Source organism: Nyctibius grandis, chromosome 3 (assembly GCF_013368605.1).
Source record: "Nyctibius grandis isolate bNycGra1 chromosome 3, bNycGra1.pri, whole genome shotgun sequence".
Lineage (NCBI taxonomy): Eukaryota > Metazoa > Chordata > Aves > Nyctibiiformes > Nyctibiidae > Nyctibius > Nyctibius grandis.
In genome coordinates, this window is record NC_090660.1 from 37,106,638 (window position 1) to 37,132,800 (window position 26,163).

Here is a 26,163-nt window from a genome sequence, read left to right on the forward strand (position 1 = left end):
TTAAGAAATCTTGAAAACTTACAGGACTTTTACACTGCACATCCAATGCTCCTGCTTCTCATTCTGCAAAAGGTTACCCACCTCTGATTTAGAGCCTCTTCACTGGCAATGTTTTTAAAAGGATGTATTTTGAGTTTGGGAAATTGTTCCCGAACCAATACATAACCTCATATTTACCCACCCCCCACAAAAACCAAACCTAGTTTGCTAAGATAAACTAAAATAAAATCCAGAACATGATCCAAACCATTATGCACTTGTAACACAGCAGAAGACTGCAAACAGTATTTTGGTGGGCTAATATGCAGTATCAGACAACCACAAACTGTACTTCAGAAACAGTATAAAAGCAGGAGGGACCACAGAGGACCTAAGGAGCAAGAAAATGTATCATTTCAAATGATGACACTGTCACCCATCCCATCCTCTTCACTGGCTGTACCAAAGGAATAAGTCTTCTCATATAACCACTAATATACAGTTGTTCAGGTTTTTTTTTTATAAAGACATTTGGGCGCACTTCAGTATCTGTCTGATATATGTACTACACCATTACTTTCATAAATCCACTTTGACCTCATGAGATTTGCAGGGCTATCCAAAAAGAGGGGTCAATGAAAGATATATATTTAGATGCTTTATCTGATATTAATCCCACGTCAATTCATGCTACGTATTTTTAAAGTTGCAACATAATACTGCAATTTGTTAACGTTTCCTCTGTTTTGTGTATGAAAACACTTGTGTACTGCTGCAGAAATAACAGAGATAACATGGACTAAAGCAACTTGGAACAGCAGGAATCTAAAATGGCTGTAACAGCCAAATATAATTCCACACAATTTTTGCATGAGTCTAGGTTTAATTTGCCTTACAGGACAGTTGGCCAAACAATGACATTTATCATAAAAATACCCTCTCCATTAAGTACATCTCATTTTTCTTTCCAAAGGAAAATTCAATGTATACTCTGAGCACTCAGTGGCTCATTTACAAGATCAGCCCACACAGATTTGTCTTAACAAAGCAATTCAGTTAAAAAATGCAGACCAATGTAATGACAGTCATATTGCTTTTGGCTATGTTAACTTTAGAAACCATGCCAATTTAGCTATTTTTCTTTAGGTTTTATTAGAAAAAAGCAGCCAATCAACATTACAATTCAGAGTCTAATCTAAATATGCACTTGACAATGAAGCACATCTGAATATAAAGTGAAAAAGGATTCCAGAAAACCTTCAGTTTTGCCAGTCTCCTGCCACCCAAATCATGTATCTTTTCTTCTGGCTTTCTGATGACTGAAATCAAACAAGGAACAAAAGATTTATTGCTATGAAAACAAAACCGTAGTACAGTAGTATGAGTCTTGGGCGCTAAGCATATTCCGTCAAGTTAACCTAATTTCAAAGTGTACTTAAATCTTTTGTTTGGCCATGAAAGTCCATAAGCTGACTGACCCAAGTATAAACTGAAATGGCAGGTCTGGACAAAAAAAAAAAAAAAAAAAAAGTTAGACAGCATGTTAACCTCCAGTTTTCAGACAGTAATAAAAAGATACAATTCCAACAGCCAAGAAATTAAAATAAAAAAATGAAAAAAGTTGATCTGACATTCAAGAGCTAAGTTTATTCTTATATTCATTTTGTTTGCGCTCAAAATAATTTTAGACCCACCAGAAAAAAAAAAAATAGTATTTATGGACTATCACATAATTGAAGAAAAGAAACAATTGCCTTTTGACTTGGTTATTTTCCCCCACTGAGGTATAAAATCTACATATAAATTTGATACTTCACTATAACAAATTGTACTTTTCATAGCTCTGATTTAGTTTCCATTAAACCCTGTTTACTTTTTCTTTTTAAACCACAGAATTCTTATTTAATGTTACTGAATCTGGTTTCCAGCTCTCTCTTTCATTTATTTGTGGATCTATATTTAGTAGTCTGGTTACCACTGCTAACCAGGAAAAAAAATTCTTGGAACTTTCTTCATTACAACAGCACTTTCAGCAGAGGTTACTGATGTGCAAGCAAACTACAATGATATGCAGCTCTTCAGAGAGACTATTTCACTGATTATGTTTCCACTGTCCAAACGTTCTCTAAATTATTTGCTGGAAGAAACTCTTTCAATCTTGTAAACATCAGTGGGCACAGTTTCACTAGTATGTGTGGTAGTTTCACATCCTTATACAGGAAGGCTGGCTCACAGCTACTGAGAAGCTGCAGGAGTTCTAACAGCTGAGGAACTGTGGATTCTGCTGAGCAGAGGTTTCTTCTGTTGCTACTTAACGGTGTAGCCAAAGTATCAGCCGAGGTAGCCCAGTCAATCCTTGCTTTTCTTTAGAACCTCTCAGAATATTTCTGGAAGGGTGACATTGCGAAGCAGCCACTGCTGGGAGCGGCTGCCGTTGCAGTCTCTGATGCTGGGTACCTGGCTGTCCTCTTCGGTGGCTTTGTCCAGGCACTGGTTACTGTTCACGTGCAGCAGGGTTAATTTCTTGAAGACAAAATAAAAAGAAATTAGTTTTACAAAAATAACCAGGCTTAAGCTAACCAAAAAGTTTCTAGTGGCCATTAAAATTCTTCCATAGGTAAACAGGAACTAGACAAGACTCCTTGGGTACTGACTCCAGATCCCAATTCTAAAGAACATTTATATATACTATTTGATGTTGTATATACTAAAAACATTGATTCATGAAAAACAAAACAGTCTGAACCTTCTCAATAATGTTCTTTCTATCCACCATTCTTCAAATAGGACTATAGGGCTGGGAATCTTTGAGGAGTTAGAAATTAAAGTTTGGTAAGATACACAGCTTTGACTATTAGTTATAATAGTGGTTTTGATCAGATCAGAATGAACACATTGAATATGTATTCAAAAGTACACTTTTTTTCTCATTTGGGGACACAAAACTAACCTTACAGTATTTTATTTTTGTACTATGTTCTTTTTAAAAAGCATGTTCTTTGAAAAAATGTGTATAAATACACACATATATATATATCTTTCCCAGTATCTACTAATCCTACTTATGCAATCTTCCATACACCACTTCATCCACCTCGGCACTATCTCATGGAGGAGAGATCTTCACAAGTTGCATTTTCTGGCACTGTCCTATGGACACTCATCAGTGCATCAACTTGTCTATGGTACTGACTGGCATTACTATCAATATTTCTTCTCTCACTCAGCAGCACAACCAGGACACTGGACTGACTGAGAAGTGGCAGAACAGGCAGGCCTTACATGCACAAGCAGCAAAGGGTAAAAAATAAAACAAAAACCTGAGCACATCAGTCTCCTGCACTCATACAGCAGCTAAAGAATGAAGAAGGGAGCTGGAATAGACTTAAGCAGACAAATAACTAGCACAGCTTTTTTTTTCCCCCCTCCTCCTTTCTTTTCCCTTCCATTAAGGGAAAGGAGCTTCTTACATGCCTCCTGAACAGAAGTAGAAGGAAAAAAAAATACAGAAAAATCATCCAACTATGTGCACTCTTGCTAAGTATTCTCTAACTTATTTTTGTGCTTTATTAGCCAGCTTTCAGTGGCTCTGAAGCTCTGAAGATTATACCCAGATTTTCCATTGACAGAATAAAGAGAAAACCACATACAACAAAATTTGTCTGGGCATTGACATAGGGGAAGTCTGTTTTACAGTCTGTGGCAATCATTGCAAGACAGGCTATTGCAGTTAGGTGTCTAAATATGTTCTTAGCATTGATAAGGTAGAAACAAAATAAAATGGACTTGCTGTCTGGTGAATCACTCCATGCAGCAATATTACTCATCTTATTTACTTAAGTTAGATAAACTAACTACATTGGTTAGAGAGAATTAATGGTTCCCAAGACTCAAATTTAATAATTTCAAATCAAAATTTAATCCTGAAAGCCTTCAACAACTTCCTTCAGTCTCCTATCAGCAGTTGCTAGCAATGTGCAGAAATCCTAGTAGAGACCCACTGTCTTCCACACTGCCATCCTAAACAAAGAAGTCATCACTCATACATATTTCCTTTTAGTCTTAAAAGCTGCAGGTTTTGTTAACACCTCAGCTACAAAAATCTATAGCCAGTCTGCTGAGTTAGAAATAACACCCCCCTTTTAAAAAAAAAAAAAAAAAAAAATCTGTGAAATGACTTTTTAGTAGCTAAATATCTACATGTTCTCTTTATCAAATAATCATGATTATACTGGCAAGATTCTTCTTCCATAAATTGTCTTGCAACTGTCTTTTGTAATAACTGATTTTAAATTAAAAAGCCGGAGAAATTTTTTTTTTCCTAACTAGCCATGCCATAAGTCAGAGTTCTTGACAGCACTACTCAATCACAAAATTGTTTTTAGAACTTGCAAATCAAATTAATGATGAATAGATCAATGGTCAATGATTTCTAGATCTGGCAGTTCAACATATGAACTTCAAAATAAATTTGAACATTATTTCTCCAAGAAAGAGAACGATTAAAAAATGAAGCTGCTTTAAGCGTGTCTACCTTTAACCATGCCACAATTAGAAACGTAAAACCTTTCTTATAATTTTGGGATGCTGATTTTTTAATTAGAAAAGTATTTCCTTTTAACCTTGTGTGAGCTAAGACAGCAAATGCTGAAATATCACATGATCATTAGCATGACCTTTTACTGGTCCAGTAGATACTGGAGTATTTTTCCATTGGTGCTCTCACCTTAACGAACACTACACTAGCAGATTATCTTTCTTCAGATGATCCATAAGCACATTGAAAATATTCTTCTAAGAGCTCCCCAAAAACTCACCAGGTAATTAAACCAATACAGATGCCACTGAATGACTACACCTGAATTAATGACGGAGGGAACATAATCCTGACTTTGTTTCCTGTTTTGGCTGTCAAATAGTGGTCCCACATGGGAATATGTTGCTCTGTAGGCTCATGTAAAAAAAAGCTGTCTCATTTTAATGTCACAAGTCATTAGAAGACTTACCACTGGATCATATTCCCAAAGCTGATTTCCTTTTAGATGGTGGCACTTGAGCATCGTTACTGGGCCATTAAGTTTGGATACATCTAAACACAAATCATCTGTTCGAATTTCTTTGTTGGCAGTGTATGAGAAAACCTAGACGGAAAAAGAATGAGAGGAACTGAAAAAAAGTTCAACTAAAAGATTCCTGGGGGGCGGGGAAGGGGGAACATTTGTGCATTACTTCATTAATATCCACTAACCCTCTTTTTTTTTTTTCCTTTCAGCATGTATAGAAAGATTTTTTTTTTTTTTAAGAATAAATATAAACACTTCAGACAAAACTGACATTTTCAAATCGCAGACTGCTTCCTGCATAGAAACAGGAGGATCTCCAACACAGGTAATCTTTGTACACAAGAAAATAATTAATCAAGAATTACTAACAAAGTAGAATGAAAAAAACAGATGTAAAACAAATTCCAGCACTGACACTCGGAAAAATGTACATTAAACCCAGCATTTCAGGTGTAGGCATGTTTTTTTTTTCAAAGTAATGATGACAATCAGGTCTAACCAGGAGACAGTTCCAGAGAACATACAAGAGGTGAAGCCTAGCTTCAGTCTCCTCCCCTCATTTAATTTTTTGCTTGAAAGTTTATCTAAAACCTGTTTCCAGCAGGCCTCAAAAACCTACAAATAACAAACCACCAACAAATCTTCTCATGCATTTCCTCTTACAGGCATCTTCTTCAAAGAGGGTTTCCTAAATTTACAATTTAAGTATATTTTAAGGATAACTACTGAAATAATTGAAAAATTGTTCTGATGAGAAGTAGTGTTCCAAATAATTCGATACATTAAGATCAAAAAAAATTGTCACCTGATTGCCACCCATCCCATGGCAGTTAAAGATTCCAACTTTCTCGTTTTCTTTTCTTGCCATGTTATCCAGACATTGATTTGTCTCCACATTTCTTATCTGGGAGTGAAAAAGAGCACATCACCAAAGGTTGTTGTTTTCAGAAGAGAACTAGGCCCACCTCAAACCACACTGGCACCAGTTCTCTCTGCTATACACCCAGAGGTTATGTGAATGAACTGTAAAATATAAGAACTGTACTACAACGAGAGACCACTATCTGAGGCTCAAACTCCCAAGCAAATATTCAAGCTTCTAGGTTACAGAATCATGTTTGTTTCTTTGCTTTCTTTCAGGGATCCTTCCATCTTGAGGACTCTTTTTGCTCCAAAACTCAGCTACAACAGAATGGACACAATTCAATCTCCAGCCCAAAACCACCAGAAGTTTTAAAGCACTCTCCTTGGCACAGTGGGTTTAATTCCCTTTGAAATCATGGGTGACTGGGTTCCATTTCCTCACTTCTTGAGTTACTGCCTTACTCCCTGTATTACTATATAATAAGCAGGCATGAATATCAGTCTCCTGATGTTCAGGCAGCAGTACGAATGCCTGCTCTATTTTGTTAAAAATGTTTCTTTTAAAAACAAAAAGTACAAAATCACCCTACAAGAGGCTCAATATTTGGCTGTACGTGACTTGTAGAGGAGCATACTGGCCTACTCATTCAGGACAGCATCATCTGTACTACCTCTACAGTCACTTAAGAAACATTAAAGAAAAAACAACGAAATGTCCAGCAAGGCTTAGGGATCACTGGAATTTGCTGGTCACTGACAAGGGTTCTGGGGGTGAAGTTCTGAGCAGTTTTTAAGCAAAGTCCTTGCTTGACCTGGTCTAGTTTTTTAAGCAAAACTGCTCATACTCTACATAGAGAATGTTATACAGAAAGTTATCCATAACTATACGTTTCTGAAGGAACATTTCTAAAGCCCTTCTATGTGACATTTAGTACTGTAGTAAAAAAAGGAAAACATTCAAATTGCAGTACTGTATACTGAAGTTCAGTTTTCTGCCCCACTGAGAAGCCAAATGTATCATTTTACACCTGACAGGAACACAGGTGCAAGATACTTGAACTTTGCTGGAGATAATTTGTTTGCACTACTCACTTCAGAATACAAACAACTCATTGCGCAACATACTTTACACAGGGTAGATAAATATGTTGGATAAAATCTTACCTCTCCCAGAGAAAAGTAATGGCGTGGAATTTGGGAATCAGGATAAACATTCTCCAGGTACCAGGAGAAAGGCTTGCACTGGAGCTTGCGTCTTAGTCCAAGTCGTGATGATATGTCCCCATAATCAACTTTAGTAACCCCTGTAGAAACAAAAAAGTTTTATTTAATGGCTGCTAGTAAACTTTACATAATTCCACTTAATACAAAAGCGATCACTATAAATACACTGCTGGCATGATAGACCTTCTCTTTGGAAAGTCATCTCTACACAAAAAAAAAAAAAAAATTTTTTTAATATAGCATTATGCTGTTTACATTTTCAGAGAGGACACATCAGTCACTACCTGTGACAACTTTTTACAGAAAATTATACAAAAGATGGAATCACTACATCTGTGCTACACATGACAATTTCTACCTGTGGTTTGTGGAACAATTTGAATGCAGTTGCTTATTAAGTTATCACAGGAGAAAGGCTGAAACCATTGTCACTAATGCCATTCTATCCCCAACAGCAACTGGGGTGCATATCTATGCAGCATAACACCACAGAAGGAGACTGCTATGTTAAGAAGTCCATTTTAATTTAATTCTGTAAACCAGGTACCACTTGCTGGACAGTATTTGTTCAATATAATTGCAGCATTTGCAGGAAGTATGTTCACCATTAGGACTGTTATCATTTTTTTTGTGGTATTCTCCTTGCCTTTTTTTCTCTTTTGCTCTTCATTTATCAAAGTGCTCATTCCTCCTGTATCTTCCCACTCCTTTATGGTTGTTTTAATTCCTTCTGAAAATTAATAAGTCTCATCTGCAGATGGTTTGAAGCAGGTGTACATTATCAGTAGATATTTTTGCCTCACCAGAATTAAGGACTATTGTCATTAATATTGCAATATTAATGAATTAATTAAGGGTAGGATAATTTCTAGTTTTCAGGCATCACGTTCTTTTTGTATTTTCCACATTACACTCCATAGAACAAAGGCCAAAAGTAACACACTACAGAAAAACCCAAACCAAACAAAAACACAAACCAAAAAAGACAAAAACCCAAGTTGTAGCCATTTAAATTCCCCTCACGGACTACAAATATGGCTCAACTGGTCACCACACTTTAGACCTCCAGCTGCATACATTTTTCAGAAATCCCTCCACTTAGAGGACTGTGAATTGCCTCTAAAATTATTGACCTTTTGAAACTGAGTTTGAGACACTTCTAAGTTGGCATATTGTGTTATTAAATCGACCTGCCAGCAGATGGAGCATTTCTACTCAATTAAGACAGATACCTGCATAACTTCAGCTAAATGTCTGCAAATATCAATAAAAACATTAGTAATTTCAATATTCCAGAAACAAAAAATACTAGCCAGGCTTCTGGGCTGCTTTTTTTTTTTTTTAAACTACAGACTTTTAAAAAAAGATGCTGGAGAACTATACTGGTAAGGGAATAAAAACAAAAGAAATCTTGTTTTTTAATGAAATTTTAAATAGTGTGAATGAAATATAAAAGTCTTCTACAACAGAATCCCAGAAAACTTCAGTCTGGGCTTTCCAGTCACAAAAGAAATTCCAAACCCAAAAAACACAACCAAAAAACCCCTCCCCAAAACACTGCCCTATCTCCACCAAAGCACGTTTTTCCTCTACACCAAAAGAAGCACTCTCTCAAGAGATGAAGAAGAGGAGAAAGGCTGTACCAGCCGCACCTAAGTATGGAGTTTTTCATTTTTCTGTGATGAAAAAGCAGCTGATGGATGAAACAGTTATCATGCCATCCTTATAACAACCTTACGGTACTCAAAACTCATTCATCAGTTTGCTCCATTGACCTTCAGAAAACAACAGTTAAGGCTTTGTCACACTGCTGAATGGCAATAAGAACTGAAGTCACAACCGTAGAGAATTAAATGCAAAGTGATATTTAATAGTATACAAGTGTGCTGTTTCTTAAAGTAGTTGTAAATGTTACCATGTAGAAAGAAAAGCGGTAGCTGATTTTCCCTCCACTAGAATGAAATAAAAAGTGGGTATTATATTCTATGTAACCGTTTTTAGTCGAAAAGACTTTTAAAAAATCCTCTCTGAACTTAGGTCTGCACCAAACTGTATACTGGCACGTAGACTACAGTTAGCATCAGGTTAGCAGATGGACTGAACAGCAGAACCGATATAGTTGCCTTAGGGGTGTCCTCTAACAAGGCTGAATTACTCTGTTTCCAAAGTTTCTGGTACCTTATCTATGTTACTCAAAACCAGCTTGAGTGATCCTATACATGTGCATTGCACACTGCAGTGGCAGTTACTTATGGGTAACAGTTCTTTTGGTAGAAAAAAATGGAAGCAAACTAGGAAAACTGCAAAACAAAGCATATAAAAAATTAAGTACATGTCCAAATCATTATTTCCTCCACAGACAGGTAAAGTTTATATACACACAACAGTGACATATACCTTCCAGTGTTTTTGTACTTGTTTTTAAAGGCTCAGCTAAAAAAAGTAAAAGAAAAAACAAACCACAAAACAAGAATTAGATTGAATCTTCCTCCCAGGAGACAATTATACCAGACTCTATAGGTATGTGCATCGTAAGGAAGAAAATCATGTCCACTAGTTGTTCTTTCAAATATTTAGGTTTGGTTCACTTAAAAAAAGACAACCAACCAAACAAACAAAAAAAAAAACCAAACCAAAAACCAGAAATAGTATTCAACAGTACTTGCTACTGTTGTCTTTACTTGACTATGCAATATATATATTTTTTCCCCGACCCTAATTATATTAAAAGCCTGGACCTCCCTGATGATCCTATTTGTCACACAGCTTACTGTTTGCTGTGGGACAGTTGCATGCTTTTTTTCACATACATGCTTAAGGATGTACTCAAAAATAAATACCAATAAGGAAAAAAAACCCACATCAAATCATCCAATCACATCATCACCAGTTCCTTTGTACAAATGTAAGATTCATCTCAGAACACGCTCGTGCTGTCACTATTCTTGAAGAAGTTTGGTACGCAGCACCAGACTATTCTGATTGGTAACATATAACGGTCTTTCCTTATACCTTTACAAAAACACATGTATAATGATGTCTATCAGCAAAATACCCCTTCTTCAGTTTAATTTTCTTTGCCACCTTATATTTAAGCTTCCCATCAGCTGTGTTGCAACAGTTCTGCCATCCTCAAAATTTCAAAAGAGATGAAGATTTGCTTGCCAAGTTCAATGTGTGGCAATACATTTATGCCAAACTTCTTTGAAAAAAAAAAAAGCAGCATGATGTTTTCATCATGATTATAAATTGCTCAATCATTTTCAAAAGCACAGTATGAAAACTCTTTCATCTAAAACTAGACTTCTGATGAAAATCACAGAACTTGTTTTTATTTAGCATTATGAAACTCGATAAGCAATAATCATTTAAAACCAATTTGAATAGCTACATTATTTGCATTCCCAATTAAAGCTAATAGGGAAAGGCTATTTTTACTGCTGAAAACAAGAACACAGAGAATTGCTCAGTACATATTTTTAACACAGACTTAGCTACATTGCAAGATCTGCCATCATGGACTCAGGCCCTTCTCTGTCCTCCCCATCACCCATAAATAAAAACATTATCCATGTACATTCTGAACCTTGACTTACTGTGCTAGGCTAGAGACAAGTGCATGTAGCGATTAGAAACTAGGCCTACTGATCCAGTTTTCAGGATAACATGTTTGCATCTCTGTCTAGACGGCTCTTGCTCAGGTACTTCTGCAATGCTGTCTTTTCAGGCCTTCTGCCTGTCCAGTTTGCCCCAGTGCAATGGAAGATACCTTCTGGGGCAAACTTTTGGTCAAGAATGAAATCAATTTCCATACAAGCTAGCCAAGCTCATCAGACCCGCATTTCAGGATGCCTTCAGCTCACCAGCAGGGATGCGAGAGGCTGCTGCTGAAGGACAAGGACGCACACTGGACAAGGAGCAGGGGGGTGCATGTAGGAGCTGGAACCGAGACTCACATGAAGCAGGGGAAACCGCACAGTCTAGAAGTATCCATGCTTCACCTTTAGATAAAGGATACCAAGAAGTTCTACCACTGTCAGTTTATCATTAATTAGTAGTTAGGAGAAGGTTAGGGGGAGGTAGCTCTGGCAAGCCAACCTAATGCTTTGCAGCTGCAGAAAGGGGCAGCTTTCCCTTGGTCAGCTTCGGATTCCTGCTGCACGTCCTGTGCTGACGCAGGTGCTAACTTAACCAGCAGAGAGCCAGCCCACAGGACAAATGATCCTGACAAGTTTATCAAGTCAAATCAGGTGACACAGATGAACAATCAACAAGTGAGGGGAGGTGAAGCCCTGTCACCTGTCACAAAGAGTAAGGCACTCTCCTCACAGCAAGCTGTCAGACTGACATCATCATCTCATGAAGCCTCACCTTGGACAATCCAGTCCTAGCATCTCAGACTGCAGAAAGCTATGAAAGGCCAACATTAGAAATAAAGAAGTGACCGAGTCCACAGAACAGAATGACCGGAGCCAGGAATCACACTTTTCACCTGCACATGCTGGATATGTTTTCTGAAAGCCTGAGAGGAAACAGAATCACAGAATCAACCAGATTGGAAGAGACCTCAGGGATCATAAGAGTCCAACCGTTGCCCTGACACCACCCTGTCAACTAGACCATGGCACTAAGTGCCATGTCCAGTCTTTTCTTCAACACATCTAGAGATGGTGACTCCACCACCTCCCTGGGCAGCCCATTCCAATGTCTAATAACCCTTTCTGAAAAGAAATTCTTCCTAATGTCCAACCTGAACCTCCCCTGGCCAAGCTTGAGGCTGTGTCCTCTTGTCCTATCGCTAGCTGCCTGGGAAAAGAGGCCAACTCCCACTCCACTACAACCTCCCTTCAGGTAGTTGTAGACTGCAATAAGGTCACCTCGGATCCTCCTCTTCTCCGGGCTAAACAACCCCAGCTCCCTCAGCCGTTCCTCGTAGGTCAGACCCTCCAGACCCTTCACCAGCTTAGTCGCCCTCCTCTGGACTCGCTCCAACACCTCAACATCTTTCTTGAAGTGCGGGGCCCAGAACTGGACACAGTACTCAAGGTGCAGCCTCACCAGTGCCGAGTACAGAGGGACGATCACTTCCCTAGACCGGCTGGCTACACTATTCTTAATAGAGGCCAGGATGCCATTGGCCTTCTTGGCCACCTGGGCACACTGCTGGCTCATGTTTAGCTGGCTGTCGATCAGCACCCCCAGGTCTCTTTCCACCGGGCCGCTTTCTAACCACTCTTCCCCCAGCCTGTAGAGCTGCATGGGGTTGTTGTGGCCCAAGTGTAAGACCCGGCACTTGTTCTTGTTGAACCTCATGCTGTTGGTCTCGGCCCATCTATCTAACCTGTCCAGATCCCTCTGTAGGGCCTTCCTACCCTCCAGCAGATCGACACTCCCACCCAGCTTGGTGTCATCTGCAAATTTACTGAGGGTGCACTCAATCCCTACGTCTAGATCATCTATAAAGATATTGAACAGCACCGGCCCCAGAACTGAGCCCTGGAGAACACCGCTAGTGACCGGCCGCCAGCTGGACTTTGCCCCATTCACCACCACTCTCTGGACTCGGCCATCCAGCCAGTTTTTAACCCATCGAAGGGTCCACCCATCCAAGTCCCAGGCAGCCAGTTTGTCTAGGAGGATGCTGTGGGAGACAGTGTCGAATGCCTTACTGAAGTCTAGATAGACTACATCCACAGCCCTGCCCTCACCTACTAAGCGGGTCACTTTGTCATAGAAGGAGACCAGGTTGGTCAAGCAGGATCTGCCTTTCATGAATCCATGTTGGCTGGCCCCGATGCCCCGATTGTCCCGCATGTGCCGTGTAATGGCACTCAGGATGATCTGTTCCATCACCTTGCCTGGCACCGAGGTCAGGCTGACAGGCCTATAGTTCCCTGGATCATCCTTCCGACCCTTCTTGTAGATGGGCGTTACATTTGCTAATTTCCAGTCAGCTGGAACTTCTCCAGTTAACCAGGACTGCCGGTAGATAATAGAGAGTGGTCTGGCAAGTTCATTTGCCAGTTCCTTCATTACTCTGGGGTGAATCCCATCCGGGCCCATAGCCTTGTGGGTGTCCAACTGGCACAGCAGGTCACTAACGGTCTCCTCCTGGATCCTGGGAGGTTCACACAGCCCCCCATCCCTAACTTCAGGCTCTGGGGGCCGAGTCTCCTGAGGACAACAGGTCTTGACATTAAAGACCGAGGCAAAGAAGGCATTGAGCACCTCTGCCTTTTCCTCATCCCCTGACACTACACTACCCTCCTCATTCAGCAAGTGGTGGAGGCTCTCCTTGACCCTCCTTTTGCTGTTGATGTATTTGTAAAAGCTTTTTTTGTTATCTTTGACTGTAGCAGCCAAATCAAGCTCTAACTGAGCTTTGGCCCTTCTAATCTTCTCCCTACACGACCTGGCCACGTCCCTATAGACCTCCCAAGTTACCCGACCCTTCTTCCAGAGCAAGTAGGCTCTCTTTTTTTCCTTAAGTTCTAGCCTAAGTTCTCTGTTTAACCAGGCCGGTCTTTTTCCCCAACGGCTTGTCTTCCTACACACCGGGACAGCCTGCTCCTGAATATTTAGCAATTCCCTTTTGAAGCATGTCCAGCCTTCCTGGACTCCTTTGCCCTTCAGGACCGATTCCCAAGGGACTCGGTCCGCCAGCCTCTTAAACAGGCTAAAGTCTGCCCGCCGGAAATCTAAGGCAGAAGTTCTGCTCTTGCCCCTCCTTACCTCCCCCACTATCGAAAACTCTAACATTTCATGGTCGCTACTCCCAAGACGGCCACCGACCCTCACATCTCCCACTAGTCCTTCTCTGTTCACAAACAACAGGTCAAGCAGGGCCCCTCCTCTAGTGGGCTCATTTACCACTTGCATGAGGAAGTTGTCCTCCACACATTTGAGGAACCTCCTAGATTGCTTCCTCTCTGCCGTGTTGTATTTCTAGCAGACATCCGGCAAGTTGAAGTCGCCCATGAGTGCAAGGGCCGGCGACCGGGCGGCTTCTGACAGCCGCTTGTAAAACGCCTCGTTCGCCTGCTCATCCTGGTTGGGTGGTCTATAACAGACTCCCACCGTAATGTCCGCCCTGCCGACCTTCCCCCTGATCTTCACACATAAACATTCAACCTTGTCATCCTCACCATCTTCCTCAATTTCAACACAGTCCAAGCACTCCCTAACATACAACGCTACCCCACCGCCTCTCCTGCTTCGCCTGTCCCTCTTAAAGAGCTTATAGCCATCCATAGCAGCACTCCAGTCATGAGAGTCATCCCACCACGTTTCTGTGATGGCAACCACATCATAACCTTCCTGCTGTACAGTGGCTTCTAGCTCTTCCTGTTTGTTGCCCGTACTGCGTGCACTGGTGTAAATGCACTTCAGCTGGGCTAGTGGCCTTGCCCCCGATGCAGGCCTGTCACCCCTAGGTTCATTTGTGGTTGCCCTGGTCTTATCCCCCTCCCCCATCGAACCTAGTTTAAAGACCTCTTGATCAGCCCTGCCAGCTTCTGGGCCATAACTCTTTTCCCCTTCTGATTCAGCTGTTCCCCATCTGGCATAATCAGGCCCGGTGCCATGAAAGCCGCCTCGAGGCCAAGGAACCCCAAATCCCACCTATGGCACCAGTCTCTTAGCCTCATATTAATCTTTTGTACTTTCATAGTCTTGGGTACCCAACGGCCTGGGTAACAGCGCCCTGCCATAATGCATGACTGTGAGGAGAACTGTCAGCTAACAGGAAAGGGCTACAGCTAGTGCCATTACTGTCACAGAGAATGGCTGTTGTGTACAATGAGATAGGCCTGATTTTGGCTGAGCAGCAGCTGCTGCAACAGTTTCCTGCCCAATATCCATCTGCACCTAACCACTTCTAAGCAGAGAGATGGCTTCTAAAATGCATGAAGGCTTAAAACAGACAAGTAACAATTTCTACTAGGCTGTACTTATTACAGAAAAAAGGATTACAAGCTTACTTTTCAAGAGAGCAGCTTTCCATTTAACTACATTACATCAACAGTAAAAAGTCTCTTGAGTTCCTGCCGTTCAAGCAGTAAGCCTTTTTTTTCCAGACAACACAGATTACAGGAAGTGGGAAAGCTACCTGAGAATCTTCGGTTTGCTTTCCTGGATCAGTCCCTCTGTGATTCACTATCTTAGGGGAGCAGAAAAAAAAAGGATATAAAGGAAGAAACAATTTTCTTGTTAGCTAGGCTCAGTGATGCCTGTCAGTATATCACCTCCTTCAAAATCCAATTTTCTCATCCATGTCAACTAATGAGAAAAAACATAGGTGCACAGAAGATTGCCTGTTTTCCTTCCTCATTTGCACCCAGGCTTGCAAATCAGCATCAGCTTAAAAATTCTCACCTTGCTCCTTGCAAGAAGTCATGACAGTGTCACGGTAATATTGAAAGTACACATTGCACTAGCAAAGAGTTTCACAGGCTGTATACTGTACTCTGCCGGAGGGTCGCTACACCATCATTCTGCAAGAACTAAACATTTAAATTTTTATATTAGAAGGATACCTGGAAAAGCAGAGTATAGCTAAATGAGCCAATGTAGCAGAGATTCACTGAGTTCCTAAGACAACTATTGGCCAGAAAGACTTACTGAAATTTACACTGATGTTACTTGCTCTGAACAGGTAAAATCAGGGTCTGCAAAACTCAGATAAGATCGGAGATACCAGAATAACAACAGTAAGGTTTTGCGAACTTCCCAAAGCAGTAATCCTTTCTAGTTAATACCTACTGGCTCTCACAACTTACATGGATTTGGGGGGATGAGAGGCATGAGCAGCACTGAGTATATTTATGTGTTCGTTCTCTGAGTTATAATACCTATTGTTAAGAATGGCCCACAGTACTAACCACTCTCTTTGCATCCCCAGGCAACAAACTAATTTCAGAATAACCCAACTTTGTTCAGGTACTATATGATCCTATTCTTGAAACGCTTGGAAATTCTAGCCTCAAACTTTAGTGCAATGTCAATACAGATACACAGGTGGGATGGTGTGCCAGTTGGCAGGTGCAGATGCTCTAAGAGGAGCTAGGCAAGAACACACCCCTATCCACCGATCATTCAGGCTATTAGCATACAAACTATGCAGACATGCATCTTTTGAAAGGAAAGAAAATATACAGTGCAGTTACAGATAATTGCTTAAGTTACTTTCACCATTTCAAAATTTTTACCTTATTCTATTTTAAATTAAATTCTTTCAGTCCTTTTCTCCACGAGGAGAATGCATGCATATTCCACAATACTGCAAAGGGATGAAAGAAAGCCCTATCAAAACAACAATCCTACAAAATTCAAACAGTATACTCCTTTCATAGCTTAAGGCTACCACATGAAATGGAAGGACTACTGACATTATATATAAAGTAACAGAGCCTTATCATGGTATTCAGTAATTTACATCTGTTTTAAAGAATTAGGTTATTTTTATAATTAGGTGTTCCAGCTACTTAGTACATTTTAAAATCTAGCTTGACATGGATGCATAAAAGCAATCTTAACCAAAAACGATTGCACCTATTTATATACAACTTTTCTGAATGATATATCTATACATGTCATGTTTGAATTCATAATGCTTCATTAATAACAAAACAGGGCAGCAACCATAAGCTTCCGATTTCACCTAAAAGGCTTTGAGTAGTAACAAGAATTATTTTTTTTTAATTAAAAAATCCTACACAGTCTTATTTGAGTACTGCATTCTCTCAAGACAGAAAACCACCATAAATCCATACAGTCATTTGTTCTCACAAGTATTCTTAAAACCTGTAATCAAAAATTTGACACTGTTCAGACTCATAGTACATTGTATTACAGCTTTTAAATTTCAATACTAATGCAGGCTTAATAAGCAAGTCATGAGGAAATATTACTTTTAAAGATAAGTCTTTGGAAAAGAAGACGTTGCATATAGAACTACCACTTCGTATTTAAAGTTGAATGACTCTAATGTCTCAGGTATTTAGAAAGGATGCCTGTTACTACCCAAAGTTTGTCTCTCTTTTTTTAAACAACAACAAAAATATCCTGTAGTGGAAAGTAATAATTCAGTATTTCCCAGATTTCCTTTCTTTTCCTAAAATTTTTTTCAGAAAGTTTGAGTTCATAGGAAATTTGCTCTCATATTTTACATCCTCTTCTTTTGTTAAAAGCCATTTTAAGAAACATAATAAATATCATCACAGTTAAGTATATTGGCAACTTGCCCCTATACTCCGGATAGTGAAGTGCAAACTCTACCAAGCCAAAAGATGTTAACTTTTGCTACTCTTGCTACAGGGTTTCACTTAAATTACTTCTGACCTTTTCAACCTGGAATGCCTACAACACAAAAGCCAGAGGCCAAACTCCAGCACATTATGAGATGTATTTGGATGGCTAGTTTTCAGCACTACAGTTGAGCTCTTTGACATTCCACTGAGCTTTAACTGGATTGCACATGAAGCTCGTTCATAAATCATGTTCATGCTTAAAAAAAAAAACAAAAAAAACAAAATAAAAACACTTCAGGGCACATCCCTGGCTAACGAAGTTATTTTTCAATTAAGAACTTCCTTTTCGTATATCTTAGGTCAGCTTTGTCTTATAAACTTCAAAGCAATAACATTTTTATTTAAATACTCATGTTCTTTCCCAGTAGTAATAACATTTTAATTCTTACTAGGTACTTCTTATAACCAAAGACTTGCTCACCTGGGGAAATGATGTAAAAAAAGTTTTTGAATTCATCCATCCAGACTTCTGCAAGTCGCCTGTTATTTTTGTTGATTATCTGCCCTGTACCTCCTGGAAAAGTGTATGGTGTTGCTTTTCTGAACACATGCCCAACATGTGAACAAGTTACAATTTCCAAAGTGCCACCACACTGCCAAATCTGAAAGTGATAGAACAATTATTGCATAGCTTCAAGTTGTTAAAAAAAAAGTTTAAAAACATTAATCACTTGCTTCTGTTCAAGTTGGAGATACAATATCAGTTGAGAACTTATCACTGTCTACAACTACCTGAAAGGAGACTGTAGTGAGGAGGGTATTAGTCTCTTCTCCCAGGTAACAAGCGATAGGACAAGAGGCGACAGCCTCAAGTTGCACCAGGGGAGGTTTAGATTGGATATCAGGAAAAATTTCTTCACGGAAAGGATTATCAAGCATTGGAACAGGCTGCCCAGGGAAGTGGTGGAATCACCATCCCTGGAGGTATTTAAAAGATGAGTAGATGTGGTGCTTATGGACATGGTTTAGGGGTGGACTTGGTAGTGTTAGGTTAATGGTTAGACTCGATCTTAAAGATCCTTTCCAACCAAAACAACTCTATGATTCTACAAAGTCTAGAAGAAATACATACTGCATGGAAGAGAAGTATATGCCTGTTTCCTGCTCCACAGATAAAGATGCTCACAAGCATGAGTAAGGTAGCATAATAAAGAGTATGTCAGCAATAATGCACCAGCAAGGGATTACTTTAGAGAACTGGGTAAGCTGACAGCGAAGGAAGGAAGGAAAAGGCTCACATAAACCACAGGTAACAGGTGGTGATCTGTCCAAAAAAGCCCATTATAAAATAGAATCTCCATGTAAAAAACCCCATTAACTTCCCAAGTAAAGTTTCTGAAAATATTTTTAATTTTATTTTGGACCTCTAAAAATGACAGATTCAGAAAGCTGAACTACTTCAGAAGTATCCACCTATATCCTCTGTTTAAGTAAAACAAAAGGAAATTGTGCTGTTTGGTAGGAATGAAAGTGAGAACCGTGCAGGTTAGGTCCACATCCAAATGAACACATGCAATCATTAAGTTAGAAAACAGCAAGAAGAGAGAGTTCGTAACAGAGGTGCTCACATTTCACTAACACATTAAACCATACACTGATGACATCACCCTTAACTTATGTTCCCCAATTAGCTTTTCTAACTGAACTCCTTTTAACACATACGCATTCATTCATCCCAATCCTTTAATCACAAGGCTCTGCCAGCTATTCACCATGCACTTTTCACTGACAGATACAGTCTTTGTGTATCTCCACTGGAGGAACTTAGCGAAGTGCTAACTGCAACAGGAGAGGACACTGATGCAGGCAGCAATCTGTATTCTATGGAACTCAAGATGCACTGTCCTGAATAATAAAACCCTGAAAAGAGAAGTTTTACCCACCCTGAAAGAAATTTCTAAGTTTTCTCCACCCCAAATATCCATTCCAGCATCATATGTTCCAATTTCCTGAAAGTAATCTCTGTCTATTGAAAAGAGACCTCCTGCCATTGTAGGTGTCCTGGAGGGGGAAGAGACAAAAAATAAGCATCGGTCACCATGAAAACATATACTTAAATACATTTCACACTTACATTGACAAAATGGCTTTTTATTTCCCAAGTTCCTAACATGTTCCCTCTCAGTAGGCTTCCATCCAAATTTTAGTTAACATTGATGTACTTGCTAGCTCAAAATATTCCAGAGATGGAGCCAGTTAGTGACAGTTCTCCTTATTTTCCCACTTCAAATTGGAGTCCAGATAAAGAAACAGCCCCTAGAAAGCTGCTGCAATTCCTGAGAAAGGCTTCTGCCTCCAGTTCTGGTAACTCAAAAAAGAAACCAGTTTCTCACAGGAAATTTATACTTCTGGCAACTGTTCTTGAAAAAGTTATGGGAAGCCATGAAGTGTCCTGCTTGCTTTCACTATTATTGCTTCATACAAGAAAATTGTACAGTCAGGGTTACATCCAGATTTTCTTTACAAATTCCTTATTGGTAGAAAAAAAACCCAAACCCCTGTGCTAGTCTCTCCTAACTTTAGCAACATCTCCCAAATTTCCTTTTTTTTTAGTCCACAAATACACAATAGGTAAATTATATATTAGGTCGATAATATAACTTTGTAGTTCAAGTATCCAATTTATTTACACTTTTAGCATAAATTATTTTCTATCACTAGTCATTTTCCTGAAACACTTTGGGCTTTTTCTGAAAGACACATAAAATATAAGCTAGGTCACAACCCAACTAAACATTTATGTGGCTTTTTTTTCCCCAAAAAGGAAACTGGGGCGGGGGGAATGCAAATAGCCATATCCTGAGAAGACCTCTGGATTTCTTAAATGAAAAACAAAGAAAGAACAGTAAAGGCCATATTCTCAACTTTATGATAAGTAAATATTGCTCACTTTTCAGAACAGTAAGGCCAGAAAACGTAAGTTTGCAATTGTTAAAAAGTACACATCGCACACAAGTTATCTGTGTTTCTCATTACCTTTGTCATAAGATCTACATGGCATTCAAGTATAAATTCAGCTCCCATCCATGAACTTTGAAGACATTAAGTGTATACATGTAAGCACACACACAAATATATACACAGGCATATATGCCAAAAATCGATGCATCTTTTCAAAATATTGTTTGTTAGAGTAAAAGATAAAAATAAGGTTCAATAAAAAAAGATAAAACCAAGTTTCAATAAAAACCCGTGCATCCATATAAAGACTAGTTAAAATCTAGTAATTCACCAGTAATTGACGTAAAAGTATTTCTAAAGGGACAAGTTGATTGCTTCCTTCATTGCTACCAGAAATTACCAACAACCAATCCATGTAAAAGAACTTCTATGCTGTTCCTTCAAAAAGACAAAAATGATGCTACATCACAATTCATTAAGTACTTACTTACAAGATCACCCTAGAAAGGATATGAATAAACATCAGGTGAACATTTTAACCAATTTAATAACTTCTCATTACCTCACAGGAAGGGTTCGATCTCCTTTCCGTCGATCCATCTCTCTCTGAGGAACAGGATACCAACGAAAATTCAACTTCCAGTTGAATCCACCATAGGTCATGTCGGAACCTGCCATATATTCGAAGGTGTCATCGCTAATTACGTCAATGATGGGACACACTACTGTTCTCCTAGAAAAAGAGAGTAACGAAAAACTGTCAATTAAAGTGTCAAAAGAGGTGTTTTTTTTTTCTCTTTAATTTTGTTTTTAACACATATGGCTTAAATTTTCATAATACCATCTCATAACAATAGTACTCAATAGATTGTTACCATGAAACATACTCAAATTGTTTTGCTAATTAGTTACTTAATCTAAAGGAAAATGTGTTTTTCTGATGCAATTTTGACAATACTAGCTCTTTTTTTAAATAATATTTGCATTATTACCAGTAACAAATATTTATTCCTCCGCAGATGGAAAAATTGATCATAGCTTACTCAGTGCTACACAGTGTATAGAAAATAAGAGCTTTTACTTCTAGTTAAGTGGTCAAAGTAACTTGCATGTTTTGAAATTAAAACTCTGCCATTAGCTCTGGGGAAGTATTCTCATATGCCCTCAGGACTAAGAAATGATAGTCATTGTTAACAATTTATAACTACTGCATCAAAGTCGACAGAAAGAGGCTTCCTTGTCACTGTCCTGACATTAAGGCATATATTCACAGAAACTAATTCTAATCGTTTCAAAGACACTTAAAAAACCATCCAAGCAGGCTTCCTCTCACAGAAAGATTCAAGGGTTGCAACTAAGTTCAAAGGACTTATTTAGTTGGGCTACTTGCACAAATTGTAACAATTTATGTATCGCAGTCTCACAAAAATGTGTATTAATGGTAACTTAAAGGTTAGTATTATGTCTTAGCACATTTCTGAATGAAGATTCTTTATTACTTGCAGCTTTTTCATCATATAATGGTATATTTTGTAAGATTAAATTTTAAAAGTAATTTTTACCCATAACCACGAGAACAAAACAAAGATCCATAACACCATACATATTATCTAGTCTATTTAATATGCTGTTTTCTAACAGACTAGTGTGCAACTACAGAGTTACTGCGCAGATGTATGTATGTTTTATAAAGCAGACCATTCTCTCACTTGTTTCTTTTTCTCCTCTCAATACAATTTCCATCACACTATCATGGATGTAAGTGTTGTGAATATTGACTTATGATAGAAATACAAAACTATGTTACTGCAGTGTAGATGAGAATGATTCCAGTAACTATTCTAACTTTAAAAAATACATCCCAGAGGACCAACTCACAGCAAAGAATTCCACAATACAAATACATTACAAAATAAAGAAATCACAACGAGAACCTGAAAACAGTAAGCCTGACAGTTCTTGCTCACAGTGTTGCTGTTACATGAGATCAGGGCTCCATTTCTTCCTCAAGAATATCTTCCCAAATTCATGAAGGAATGGGCCAGGCTGCAGACAGAAGCCCTCAAATTCCACTGCTCTCTCAACTCCATTCATGCTCAGGTCTCCTGCTATTTAACACATTATCCCATGCATTCCAATATAAGCTTCACTTTAAACCAGGTTTTACTTTTAAAAGTTGTACTGAATTAGCCTTTTATCCTTACACAAATGAGGAGTACATAATTTACCCAGCCCTTCAGAAAGGAGGTGTTTACTTGTAGGCTATATTGTAATACTTGGAACATTTCTTAATAACAAAAAACCAATCATGGACCAATAGATGGATAATTACCTGTCAGCTTTGATCCTTGCCAGCAGAGGTTCAAGCCAGCCTACTGTACATTCACAATGAGCATCTAAGAAGGTGATGACCTGGCCTTTAGAAACAGCAGCCCCCTTTAATCTGGCTCTAATCAATCCAGAACGCTGTTCCATTCGAATCACATGAACAGGTACTTTTAATTTTTTCACATAATTTTCCAGCGGTCTTTTCAAGAAGTCTGCAAAGAATGATCAAAACCACGGAAACTGTCAGTTACATAGTTCAGCTTTTTTTTTTTTAATTAAGAGACTTGAATTAAGAAACTTTTCCTCATTTCTTTTCTCTCTTTTTCCTACTTTCTCAGCTAGTTTCCTCCGATGCTTATTCTACACTTTACAATATGCCCTTCCACATCTCCATGTGTTTCACTTGCTAAAGCAGGAAGTTCTTCCTCCTCTTCATTTCTTCATTATGTGAAACGTAAAAACAAAGAGAGTGTAGAATGCTTACACAGAAGCCAGATGGGATAGGCAATTTTTTATTATGGAGTAGATGTGACTCTTACTTTCAAAGACATATGCATAAGTGTTCTTGGACATAATACTTCTCTACCAAGAAAACAGAGAAAATGATCCAACTAGCTGAACATAATGAGTTACCTCCTACAGGAAAGTAACTTACAGATTATTTCTTTGCAAGCAGTTTAAAACATGATCAAATCCATTTTTCAATTATGCTTTATCTAGATTTCTCTGGCTAATATTTTTTCTATTAAATTATCACTATAACATCTAAAAACAAAAATAGAGACAAAAACAGCTATACATAAAGGAATATCTGTACCATCAAACCTCAGCTTAGCTGAAGAACAAATTATTCAAAATACAACAGCCGTAACTGGCTACTATATGCCTAGAGACTCAAAACTACTTGCATTGCAAAGAGCTGCCAAATTAACAAATTTCCCATTGGCAGGCACAGCTTTTGTCCATCATGAAAAATCAGACTACGATGTATGATGCCAAAAGAAGAACAAAGAATTGAAGGAGAATGCAATTGACAGTCACAGAAAGAGCCTTCTGCAATAACTTGCAGATTTCAAATCTGTAAAAAAAGCAAAATAGTCTTATAACACAGCTATGGAATATATTAGAGGATACACTCAAAGCACACGGGAGTTGTACTACAAAAGTGCAAAGCCTGTAGTAGGATGTAGTGTAAGACAGTAAGTACCTCATACGAGAATAAGCGTGACACTGGAGGCGGAAAAAAGCACGGCATGAACTCTTAGTGGCTGTTTGTAAATCTCGAGGCAGAGCTGACCTGAGGGTGATTACCATTCCTTAGCACTGCTCCGGATGAGTGAGTTCTAATCACCTCCACATTTTTTCCGTGCATTGTTGGACTGTCACCAAAATCCACGGAAATAAGTTCTGACACATCTTGAAAGCTGAACTGTGCTAGAAGAGCCTACGAGTTTGATACTTCTTAAATGTTTGTCTCCAGAGAAACTCAAAGCAAGTTAATTCTTATTGTGCATATTAACAGAGACTCAAATGAATAAATGTTTATTAGCACAAACCAAGTGTACATGCCTGAACATTTTGCAGGCCTTTTGGGGTTGAGCACAGAGATCATTTGGCTGACCAAGTCTGTGCAAATATAATCTCATCTCTTTACAGCGTAGCTTTCCAAAGCCACTAATTTAAAAGAACTAATATTATGTTAAGGTTTATAGTTTTAATGTACATGGCTTCCATGATATACACAAGGAGAATACAATGGTGAAGCATTTCTCTCTATGCTAACTACCTCATGGGCAAGTCATATGACTCAACATGTTCCTCTGCACATTTCAGGTGTAGTACTGATAACCTTTTAAAGTAGTTCTAACCACCTAAAGCTGAATGAATTATGTGCTGTGATACTGGTCCTTGAATGCACAGTTACATTTACAGAAAGGTAAAATTCTGCCAGGAGGAAGAGACAAAGAGAGAAAGATTTCAATAATACAACTGTGGCCAGTCAAGAACTAGCATAAAACAGGAAGTTACATTACAGAAGGTCATGGTCAACATATTGCATACAAAAAAAAAAAATCTTAAGTCCTACCTATATTTTCTCTGTAAAGTATTTCAAATTTCAACTTATCTTTTCAAGCACTTCCCAAACTTTTTTCTCTAAGAAACAATCACAGAGATGTGTGAAGTGTTTTCACTATGGAGGGGAACAGAGTTAAGAACAGTCCTTCTCCCATATTTAACCATGTCCATAAAAATATTCTCATGAACTACCACCCTGTTCAAAACTTCAGAAGGGAATATTCCCAGAAACAGAACATTGCCAGACATTCAGTAACTGTGCCCTAAAAATATTACTAGAAATATTAGTAAATATTACAAGGACTGTAATTAGAAAAATTACAAGGACTGCTTCTTCGGAGCTCAAGATCAGAGCATCCCAGCAGGTAGGAAGTCAAAGAAGGGTACCAGGAGACCTGCATGGTTAAACAGGGAACTGCTGGGCAAACTCAAGTGGAAGAAGAGAGTGTACAGATCATGAAAGGAGGGGCTGGCCACTTGGGAGGAATATAAGTCTGTTGTCAGAGGATGTAGGGAGGCAACTAGGAAAGCTAAGGCCTCCTTGGAATTAAACCTTGCAAGAGAGGTCAAGGACAACAGAAAGGGCTTCTTCAAATACATTGCAGGTAAAGCCAACACTAGAGGCAATGTAGGCCCACTAATGAATGAGGTGGGGGTCCTGGAGACAGAGGATAAAAAGAAGGCGGAGTTACTGAATGCCTTCTTTGCCTCTGTCTATACTGCTGGAGGCTGTCCTGAGGAGCCCCGGACCCCTGAGGCCCCAGAGGAAGTCAGGATAGAGGAGGAGTCTGTCTTCGTTGATGAGGGCTGGGTCAGGGACTAATTAAGCAATCTGGACATCCATAAATCCATGGGCCCTGATGGGATGCACCCGCGGGTGCTGAGGGAGCTGGCGGAAGTCATTGCTAGGCCACTCTCCATCATCTTTGCTAAGTCGTGGGCAACGGGGGAGGTGCCTGAGGACTGGAGGAAAGCGAATGTCACTCCAGCCTTCAAAAAGGGCAAGAAGGAGGACCCGGGTAACTATAGACCGGTCAGCCTCACCTCCATCCCCGGAAAGGTGATGGAACAACTTGTCCTTGGTGCTGTCTCTAGGCACATCAAGGATAGGGGGATCATTAGGGGCACTCAACATGGCTTCACCAAGGGGAAGCTGAAGTAAGGGGAAAAACGGGGGGGCGTGCTCGCGGGTGCTGGGCGACGGTCCGGAGTAAACTACATGATCTCAATGTGACTATGGAAGCTTCTCGTCCATCAACAAAGAAAGCAGCGGTCATATAGACCACGCATATGCTAATCACGCGCCCCAATCGCACTTGTGATTGGTCCATAGGTTTACATACTCAGAGCCATGACCGCCCCCCCCCGGATGCAGCTCTGCTTCCCGCCGAAGCAGGCACCACGGGGTTCTTTGTTTTGCA

At 39.3% G+C, this 26,163-nt stretch overlaps 1 protein-coding gene across 3 annotated transcripts in view; it reads right to left on the reverse strand.

Moving 5' to 3' along the window:
- Positions 1 to 842: 842 nt before the first annotated feature.
- The window catches only part of GALNT1 (polypeptide N-acetylgalactosaminyltransferase 1), a 97,485-nt gene continuing 72,164 nt past the window's right edge, over positions 843 to 26,163 (reverse strand). For all 3 annotated transcript variants that reach the window (XM_068396491.1, XM_068396490.1, XM_068396492.1), the window contains 8 exons: positions 22,671 to 22,878; positions 20,901 to 21,071; positions 19,321 to 19,438; positions 17,859 to 18,039; positions 7,071 to 7,210; positions 5,848 to 5,946; positions 4,986 to 5,120; positions 843 to 2,502 (listed from right to left, as the gene is read on the reverse strand). In XM_068396491.1, coding sequence (XP_068252592.1) covers positions 2,356 to 2,502; positions 4,986 to 5,120; positions 5,848 to 5,946; positions 7,071 to 7,210; positions 17,859 to 18,039; positions 19,321 to 19,438; positions 20,901 to 21,071; positions 22,671 to 22,878 — 1,199 coding nt within the window. In that variant the 3' untranslated portion in view covers positions 843 to 2,355. The remainder of the gene's footprint in view (positions 2,503 to 4,985; positions 5,121 to 5,847; positions 5,947 to 7,070; positions 7,211 to 17,858; positions 18,040 to 19,320; positions 19,439 to 20,900; positions 21,072 to 22,670; positions 22,879 to 26,163) is intronic.